At 48.9% G+C, this 10,449-nt stretch overlaps 1 protein-coding gene across 8 annotated transcripts in view; it reads right to left on the reverse strand.

Moving 5' to 3' along the window:
* LOC147123352 (kinesin-like protein KIF2A) overlaps positions 1-10,037 on the reverse strand; it is a 178,518-nt gene extending 168,481 nt beyond the window's left edge. For 2 of the 8 annotated variants that reach the window (XR_015074288.1, XR_015074287.1), the window contains exon 1: positions 9,809-10,037. Coding sequence is in view for 5 of the 8 variants with exons in the window: in XM_085971391.1 (XP_085827517.1) it covers positions 9,809-9,869 (61 nt within the window). In the remaining 3 variants the exon portion in view is untranslated. The remainder of the gene's footprint in view (positions 1-9,808) is intronic. The other 6 variants (XM_085971398.1, XM_085971421.1, XM_085971413.1 and 3 more) reach the window with 4 other exon arrangements.
* Between the last annotated feature and the right edge of the window lie 412 nt (positions 10,038-10,449).

A 10,449-nucleotide genomic window follows, 5' to 3' on the forward strand; every position in this document is an offset into this window, starting at 1 on the left:
AGAGGGTAGGATCAATTATTTTTATGCAGAGGGTTGTTATGACATGGAAAGTCCAACCAGAAAGAGTGGCAGAAGTAGAATTCAGAATAGCTCTTAAAAGGAAAGTGGATAAATATTTGAAAAAAAACATTTGAAAGAGTACGGGGAAAGAGTAGGTGAATGGGCCAACCTGCTTTCTTTTGGGATGTAGAATTCTATGTTTAACCCTGAGCAGGGCTTCAAATCTCATTCTACCCATTATCCACCATGGTTGCCACAATAAAATTTTAGTTTGTTAGGGCCAATGGTATTAGTGGTGCTCTCCTCTCAGGGAGAACGCTGGCACAATGTATTTTTTGCTGGAGACACTTTTCAAAAAGAGTCTTACTTCCACCTCTCAAACAATGCCTGCTTCTACTGCCGAAACCCTTATTCACATTTTTGTTACCTCAAAAGTCAAACTTCGACAATGTCCTGCTCACCAGCCTCCACCAAACACAAACTCAACTCATCCAACCTCTATTGACTGCATCACGTCCCTCACTAAGTTCCACTTCCCCATCACCCCTGTCCTCAACCACTTCCATTGGATCTCCAACATATATCGAAAATCCCTATCTTCAAATTCCTCTATGGGTCTTTTCCCACCCCATCTTTGCATATTCTAACAAATGTCCTTTGATACACTCATTTTGACCATTTGTGTATCCTTCTGCCTTTTCTCAGTCTGTGACAGAGCCTTCAGCTGCCTTGGCCCTATGCTGTGGAGCTCCCTTCCTAAATCTCTGCTTTTTTATTTTTTCTCCCTACTTCTGAAAGCTTCCTTTTCAACCATGCTTTTGGCCATGTATCCAACACTTCTACTACCGCTCAATATCCATTTTGCCAATGCAAAGCGCCTTTGGACATTTTATCACGTTAGACACTATATGAATGCAAGTTGTTGTTTAATGTCTAATGGAAACTGCCTTCTCTTCGCTACAAGTATAATTTCAGTACACACATTGGGTTGGTAATTTAACAGCCTGGCTCATTAATTAAAGACACTGGTAAAAAAAAAAGTAGTCAAGATTTTACTGTCCAGATTAGAACTGAATGTGATCTTGGTTTTCAGTAACCAAGTGAAACTTCAGAATGGTGTTCAATGGAAAAAGAACAGACACTCAAGATTTGCATGCCACAGAAGTAGGAAAAAAAATATTGTATCATCCTTAAATCTCAGAATTTAAATTTGTTTAAAGTTGAAAATGTATCTAATGTGTAGGCATATCAAACTGAAAATAGGGTTATTTCCATCCCAAATCTAATGTCTACGCACAATAACAACCAGGTGGCCAGGCCACACATCAGGGAACCAAACGCTTCTTAAAAACTGCATCCTCAGAAAATACAATTGTAATCTAGTTTGCGTTGTTATGCTTAAAATTGATGTTTATCCAGATACTTTCTCCGCCTGTCCAAGGCTTTACGTGTATTGAAAATTTACTGATGGATACAAATGAACATTAACAAAAAAAAGTGATCAGCTTATTTGTTCAATTATGTAGAATGCAAATACACTAACTGCCTAAACCAGAAACCAAACTTAAAATGGTGGCGAGTTACTTTTCAAAGACTACTAAATATCTTGATCTTCTACAGATTCTAGCACCACACAAGCCTCAGCAGAACATGCATTACAACATTGTCTGCTTCAAGGTGATTTTAAGATTGACAAGCTATTCACAAATTGAAAATTCAATTATTTCTATACCAGATGATTAAAGTGATTTTTCTGTGATAGCAAAGTATTCTCTAACAACTTTGAAAATCAGGCGTCAGCCTTGGCACTCTCACCTCAAAGTCAGAAGTTTGTGGGTTCAAGTCCAGAGACTTGAGCATAAAATCTAGGCTAACACTCCGGTGCAGTATTGAGGGAAGTGCCGTCTTTCAAATGAGACGTTAAACCGAGGCTCCATCATCCCTGTGAGGTGGATGTAAAAGATCCCATGGCACTATTTCAAAGAAGAGCACTGGAGTTCTCCCCGTTGTCCTGACCAATATTTATCCTTCAACCAACATCTGGTCATTATCACATTGCTGTTTGTGGCACCTTGCTGTGTACAACAACAACAACATGTATTTATATAGCGCCTTTAACGTAGTAAAACATCCCAAGGTGCTTCACAGGAGTATTATAAGACAAAAAATTTGACACCGAGCCACATAAGGAGAAATTAGGGCAGGTGACCAAAAGCTTGGTCAAAGAGGTAGGTTTTAAGGAGCGTCTTAAAAGGAGGAGAGAGAGGCAGAGGGGTTTAGGGAGGGAATTCCAGAGCTTAGGGCCTAGGCAACAGAAGACACGGCCACCAACGGCTGAGCGATTATAATCAGGGATGCTCAAGAGGGCAGAATTAGAGGAGCGCAGATATCTCGGGGGGGATTGCGGGGCTGAAGGAGATTACAGAGATAGGGAGGAGCGAGGCCATGGAGAGATTTGAAAACAAGGATGAGAATTTTGAAATTGAGGCGTTGCTTAACCGGTAGCCAATGTAGGTCAGTGAGCACAGAGGTGATGGGTGAATGGGACTTGGTGCGAGTTAGGATACGGGCAGCCAAGTTTTGGATGACCTCAAGTTTACGTAGGGTAGAATGTGGGAGGCCAGCCAGGAGTGGAATTAGTCAAGACTAGAGGTAACAAAGGCATAGATGAGGGTTTCAGCAGCAGATGAACTGAGGCAAGGGCCACTTCATCAACCACTAACATTTTCAAAAATAAAGAAGAAAAAAAGAGAACTTTTGAGGCTTTACTGGCCCAGGCTATGAAGCTGTGCGACTGAAACCAACAGCTTTGTTTGACTCCTATTATATGCATTTAGAATTTTGCCCTGTAGCACTGTAGTTTGTAAATGAATAGTAGGATGTACAAAGATTGTGTAGAATAGGGATTTGAGAACCCATATTACGTTTCTTGAGAAGTTACTAAAGGCTCACAGTATGTACTGTTTTCTTCCCACTGATGTGCATCACAAACATTTGATCTTTCTTAACAGCAAACAGCATTTTTCCAAACAGAAACTTGCCCGATTGGAAATTCATATTTCAACCAGAAATACAGATTTGAAACTTTGAACATAGTTAAGTGACCCAGTTTAATTCCCTACTTTACCACATTCACAATCTCACCCTCTGGAGGCAGGTATCCTACCCATTTTGTTGCAAGAGTTGAGAAACCCAGGATACCACAAGCTGATGAAGGAAATTAGCCATTACAGTACCCTCACAAACTACACTTAGTAACAAATTATTCTTGAAATCATATCCTTTAAAGCAAGGATGTCCAAGTTTTTCACTTTATGAGCCGCATAGGTGCACAGCATGGAGCTGCAGGAGCCACCAATAAAATTTAAATCCATGCTCCCATGAATTTGCATATCTCAAGTTTCTGATACTAATCAATCTTGGTATTCTGGCTTTGGATTTGTCTATCCAGAAAGTAACAGTACCAAAAACAGTTCTTTCCAAACCTCCAGGTCCACAAAGTTCAAACAGGTTAAACCAGGAAATAAGGAATACAAGCATAAATAGGATTGAGTTACCTGAACTTCAAGGCTGGATTGCCGGGGTTCAGGGACATTTCTGGTTTAAAGGAAATTATTTATAACATGCTATACATAATACACAATTATTCCTATTCACATTGGGGTGCAGTTCTTGTATGCTTAGAAAGTGAGCGTCATCAGACAAGGCTATTCCACCATTATTATTGGAGGGATGGAACCACAACCAAGCAATGTCCAGTGTTCATATGATGTTCGCACCTTCCCTTCCAGCAGTGATCAGAATTGGGAACTTTGGCAACTGTGGCATTAGTTTAACTTATGGATACTGATACTAACTATAGCAACCTCACAGCCATTCCAGCCAACATCAGCTAACTATTCACTACAAAATAGTTGCACCTGTTAATGTTTAAATAGCTATGCCATGCTTGTCAAAGGTTTTTTTAATCATGCCCATGGCAAGTTCTTGGATGTTGGGCCTAAGGCTTTCTGGGGGAGAAATTCAGTATCGCCACGTTTGGGGCGTTATACTCGAGCGGGCGCGACATTTAGCGCCCGGCGCTAATTATCGCCACCTACTGCTAAATTGACCTGCTTCGCCCCAGGAGGTGCTTGGAGCGCTAAAACAGGCGCTGCACGACTGTCCTAAGGCGCTAAGCCGGAGAAGCGAGGCGCTACCACCGAGGGCGGGCGCAGCACAGGTGCGGCCAGTTAGCGATTGCACACAGACACGCTGGCGCCAGTCAGCTCTTAAAGGGGAGGTTCGATCTTGGATTGCAGCCACACCCTGCGCATCGGAGCCCTGATTCTCGGCCTGGACAGACCTGCTGCCACATTCTAATGCCTTGGACCATGGAGAGGGCCAGGGAGCGAGCGCAGCGGTTCAGTGAGGGGGCCCTGCAGGTTCTGGCTGGCGCAGTGGAGCGCAAGCGATCTATCCTGTTTCCGGACAGTGGCAGGAGGCCGCTGCCCAACGACTATCGCAAAGCTTGGCGGGAGGTGGCTCACAGTGACCTCCAGCAACATGGTGCCTAGGACCTCTGTGCAATGCAGGAAGAAGTTCAACGACCTCACTCGGGTTGTCAGGGTGAGTACCCTTTTCAGTATCCTCTTCATCCCTGCATGTGCACTTCACTTATGGCCAAAGGGTCCTGAAAGCCCCAATGCCCAGCCCTCATCCAACACCTATGGGCCTTTCATGAAACTCACACGCACATTCAGCACTTTACACACTAAGGGCTATTCGACCACGGGAGGCAGTGCAGCCAAGATCAGGGCTTCACACTGTACTCAGAGCCCGTCCTCTCTTTTGCAGGGCAAGCTGGCCCATAACAGGAGACAGCAGCAACGGACCGGGGGAGGCCGGCCTCACCTTCAAGACCTCAGCGATCTGGAGCAGCGAGTCCAGCGGATTATGGCAGGCCGGATGATTGGCCCCGTCGCCACTGGAGATGCCGAACCCGTTCTGGACAGCAATGGTAAGGTCATCACCTTTTTGACCTCTCTCCTTCCACTTGTGCCTCACACCAGCATCCTTTGCCACTATTGAACCAATACAGTGCATTGCAGCACTCCTGCCTCCCTCGCTGCTGCCCTGTCCTCACGCTAAAGCAACTCTTGTACCTCCCTGCTTTCAGAAGCTGATTCGCCAGGTGAGGAGGCGGGCCCTCCAGCTGCCACTGTGAGTGATTCTGAAGGCGAGGAGGAAGAGGAAGCCAGACCATCAGTGCCACCCTCAGCCGAGGCAGCCCATGGCCATAATGGGGACACGTCTTCCCTGGAGGGGAGCGGGGGGGGGGGGGGGGGGGGGGGGGGGGGGGGAGGGTCTGAGAAGGGTGAAGCTCCGGGGCCCAGCGGGCTGCAGCAACGCTGGGGGGGGGGGGGGGGGGGGAGGTAAGGGAAGCTCGGCGGCCTTCTCCCCAGAGGGAGAGTCTGGCCTCCAGTCCTGCTACAGTGAGCGCAGAAGAGGTGCAGCTCCTCGATGAAATGGGCGCCCAGGCGGAGCAGAGGCACATTGAGCTCATAGCTGCAGTGGCAAGGATGCCCGAATCTATTGAGTCACTGGCAAGGGGTGTCCAGGACTTCGGCGCAGCACTGGCAAGGAGTCTGCAGGACTTCAGTGCAGCACAGGCAGCTTCCACGCAAGTGCTTAGTGGTGCAATGCAGTCAGTGGCTGGTCTGATGCAGACGCAGATTGAGGCCACACTAGCACTCACAGCTGCCACCCTCGCTGGATCGGGCACGAATCGCCGGGGCCCTCGCCGCGCTGCAGCAGGCCAGCAGTCTGTGCTTCAGCAGATTGCTCCGCATGCTGCAGTGCTGCCCCGTGGGAGTGCCAGTGTGTCGTCCGACCAGGGAGTGGCTGTCCTCTTGTCAGGATGGCAGCATTTCTGCTACCAACACTGTCACTTCTCCACTGCAGCTGCCACCACCCGTAGGACAGACTGCTGCCGCCCAAGCAGAGTTGGAGCAGTCAGCAGCCGGGCCCTCCAGGCCCAGAGCTGGTCCAGGCCGTACCTCAAGGGCATCTACCGACTCACTATCTGACACTCAGCAGCCTTCCCCCAGCCTTGCTGCAGCCACTGGGGTCCCATTGTGGAGGAGCTGCAGGGTGGGAAGGGGCCAATCTCGCCAGCGAAGCAGATCACCCTTGAAGGGCAAAAAGTACGAGGTGTGGCAAAATGCTGTTAATTTTTTTATTGAAGGCCGAGGATCGTGGTCATTTTTTGTTTACTCTTTTGTTCATTGTCTCCAGGTTGAGAGAGCCAGTTATGTGTCTGACTGCGTTTTTGGGGTTTCTCTCTATTACTTTGTCATGCGGGAAGGGCACACAGTTTGTTAAATAAAGAAGTGTCTTTATTCAGATTGTGCATGTTTACTATTTGTTGCCTTGACCGGCTCAGGGGTTGCAGAACGGTTCCATTCATGTTCTTTCAATGGCACAAGCCATTCCCCCAGAGGGGGCCTAGAACCAACTTGCACTAAGCTGCTGACGGACGGCCCTTGCACTTTGCGCCTCCCTCCCATCTTGGTGCTCCTCCTCCTCCTCCTCTGCTGGTGCTCCAATGTCTGGTGGCAGTGGCTGAGTCCTGAGGATTGCCAGGTTATGCAGCATGCAGCACACTACAACAAAATGGGAGACTCGCTCAGGTGAGTACTGAAGGGCTCCCCCGGAATGGTCCAGACAGCTGAACCGTTGCTTTAGCACGCCGACTGTGTGCTCAATTATGTTCCTGGTCGCTTGATGGCTCTCATTGTATCATTCTTCAGCAGGGGTGCTGGGCGCACGGAGCGGGGTCATCAGCCAGGTGCACAGAGGATAGCCCTTGTCCCAGAGAAGCCAGCCTCCTGGGCGAGCCGGGGCTTCGAAAAGGTCTGCCACAGAAGTCTGGCGCAGGATGAAGGCGTCGTGGCTGCTGCCTGGAAAGCGGGCATTGACAGCTAGTATCAGCTGTCTGTGGTCACACACCAACTGGACGTTCCGGTTGCGGTAATCCTCGGCATTCTCTTGCGGCGCCCGCAAAGCCACATGCGCGCAGTCAATGGCGCCCTGGACCATGAGGAAGCCCACTATTCTTGCAAATCCCATTGCGCGCTCTTGCTGCTTGTCCAGGGTCATGGGGAAGGAAATGTACTGACTTCTCCTTTTAAAGAGGGCATTCGTGACTTGGTGGATGCAGCAATGCACCGCGAACTGGGAGACATTGGCAATATCCCCAGTAGTGGATTGGAAGGAGCCGGTGGCATAGAAGTTGAGAGCCACTGTCACCTTCACTGCCACCGACAGAGACGTCCTGCTCCTCAGTTGAGGCTGCAGATCTGGCTGAAGCAGGTGGCAGAGCTCAGCGACCACCTCCCTGCTGAATCGAAGCCTCCGCAAACACTGCTCCTCAGACATGTTGAGGTAGGAGAACTGTTGGCGGAATACCCTGGGAGGGTAAGACCTCCTGTGCCGACGCCTGTTGGCCCTCCTCCGTCTGGCCATGATTGGCATTCTCTCTCGGCGTCTCTGAGCCCTCTCAATGCAATGGAGAAACCCAACGTTTCCACCCATTGCAGCCCTTATAGTATGTGGCCACTCAAGGTTATGCCAGTGAAAAATCAAACCAACTACAAAGTTCTGGGCCGAAGCCAGAAGTACCTCTGCGAGCGCTGACTCAATGCAGAAAGCTCTCTCCCTTTGTCTCTCTGCAAATCGCTCTCTCTCTCACACAGCAGTGGTCCAAAAATGGCTACCACAAAGAAGCCAGGAACAGCCCCCTTTAAATAGCACCCCCCCAGCCCCACAGCGACTGGGAACCGTTCCAGTCAACCAGTCGCTGGGAGCGCCAGGCGGAAAGGAGGGGGGCGCCACTGAAGTTCCGGTTCGGGGCGCTCCAAGGGCGTTGCGCCATGAAATGACGTCAGGATCTGCGCGCGCAGCTGAGCAGGCGTTGCGGTTTTGAGCTGCCGCTAAATGTCCGCTCAATTTCGCGAGAGGCGCAGGTCTCGCCGCGCCCGGGCGCTAACCGCATCGCGCCCCACTTATCGCCCTCTTAAGGCGCTAACAGGTGGCGCTAACAACTGAATTTCTCCCCCACTGAGTCTTAATGGCTCGGTATCACAATGCAGTGTATTTGCCCACCATGTCACCAGGGAAACTCACTCATTATTCAAAGAGACATCCAAGTTAAACAATTAACACAGATAAAACAGTGAAAATCACCTTAGATATGTTGCAATTGTGGGGGCAACATGGGAAATGACAAGTGGTATTAACATGGAAATTTATTTTATTTCTTTAGTCAGACCACTGTTCACCACTTTTGTTGGCAAGATCAGCAAGTATCAGCCTAGGCTCAGTGTTAACATTTTTGCCTCTGATTTAGACGGTTGTGGGTTCAAGCCCCACTCTCAGTCATTTGACACAATCTGGTCCAATACTTCAGTGCAGTACTGAAAGAAAGAGTGATGCACTGTCAGGTGCTGTCTTTTGGATGAGGCATTAACCCGAGGCCCCACTTGCCCCTGCCCTCAGTTGGACGTAAAAGATCTGATGGTACAATGAACTCGGTTCTCCCAGTGTCTTGAGCAATACTTTTGCCTCACCCAACATCACTAAAACAGGTTATCTCATCATTGTCTTGTTACTGTGTGTGGGATCTTGCTGTGTGCAAATTGATTACCACATTTCCTACATTACAACAGTAGCTACATTAAAGTACTTCACTGGCTGCTTTGGGATGTCTTGAAAGATGTTATATAAATGAACGAAAGTCCTTTCTTTCTTCCAAATCCAATACCTTTATCACAACAGGAGACGACTGAACCCAGTTTTTCATGGCTGTACAATTCTACTTATCCCGATAAAGGAGACAGGTTTAGTAGTGAAAGTGCTAAGAGTTGACATATGGGCCAGAATCCTAACAAAACCCCCCAATTTCAAAGCTGCATATTCCTTTCTAACAGCCTTACACCCAAGTGGGAATCAGTACCAGGCGCTCATCCTGCCAAATAATGCGCCAAGAGGCACGAGGCGCACGCGCAGTCTGCAGCACCGCGGGGGGAAAACGGCGGGGAGGGGCTGCACAAGAGAGTCTGAGCACCCTTTCCTCGCGCCGCGTGACAAATTACTGCTTGAAAAAAAGAAAGCAAGCCTCTAACCATCGCCATGTTCGACAACAGAAAGATTGTAGAAATGTTCGCATTTCTCCCTTTTTATAAAAAAAATATAAACTGACCCTCACAATGAGGGAGCTTCCGCGCGCTCCCTGCCCTCTCCTTCCCCCCGCGCGCTCCCTCTGCCCTCTCCCCGCGCGAGATCCCTCTGCCCTCTTCCCTCCCCCCGCGCGCTCCCTCTGCCCTCTTCCCTCCCCCCGCGCGCTCCCTGCCCTCTTCCCTCCCCCCGCGCTCCTTGCCCTCTCTGGCGCTGTGTATCCCACCAGCGCGCGCACGCGCCAAACGGCTTCTTTTCGCAGCCGGGGAGCGGTGTGACGCTGGGGCTCGTTATTTGGCAGGGCGTTATTGTGACAGGAGAAATACCGGCCTTGAAACACAACAACGGTGAGAACACCCAGCGCCGTTTCCGAGACAACCAAACAACCACACGTTTCCTTTTGGAAAACATCTGTGAATCGAACTCTCTTCTCCCCACCCCACCCTGGAAGAATATTCCAGACACGTCCCCCCCAACACACACCCCAGCTCTAGCGCAGAATCGGCCACTGCTAATGTTTGTTGAACCGTCTCCTAAACAATGATCCTGCAAAGAGGCGCTCAAAAAAAACTACTCCCCGGCTTCCACTAACCATCGCTCCGTTTGATTTCGACGTAAATCCCGATTTGGACCTTTCCAAAATTGACTGCCATGCTTTATCCGCTACCATTCGTTGCACGATATCACCGTTGGTAGAAGATATTTAATCGTTAAGTTTCCAGACACTTCCCCGTATTCGCTCTATACTGTTACCGGGAGGCGAGCGCCAGAAAGAGACAGACCAACAGCACTGCGCATGCTCAGTAACCTCCCCTCAGCCATCGCCTCATCATCATCATAAGCATAAAGGCAAAGTGGTTCCTTTTCCTGAATCGTGTCATTTAATGCTACGCCGACAAAAATAAATAATATTGGCTCACTCGACTTCAGTTATCTCCTCAATTTAAAGAGTTGAGGAACCAGGCTCAGTTTTTTTGTTAGCTACAGTGAAGCATAATAAGGATCAAGGCAGTAACTCCAGTGGCTGGAGATGTATCTAGCACAAAGGAGGATGGTTGTGGTTGTTGGAGGTCAATCATCTCAACCCCAGGACATCGCTTCAGGTTCCTTAAAACAGCCTAGGTCCAACTAGTATAGATGCATTTAAGGGGAAGCTAGATAAGTAAATGAGAAAGAAATAGAAGGGTATGCTGATAGGGTTAAATGAAGTATGGTGGGTGTTGGATCCGTGGT

The sequence above is a fragment of the Somniosus microcephalus genome, chromosome 2 (genome assembly GCF_052327205.1).
Source record: "Somniosus microcephalus isolate GS21.2 chromosome 2, FLI_Smic_1.0, whole genome shotgun sequence".
Taxonomy (NCBI): domain Eukaryota; kingdom Metazoa; phylum Chordata; class Chondrichthyes; order Squaliformes; family Somniosidae; genus Somniosus; species Somniosus microcephalus.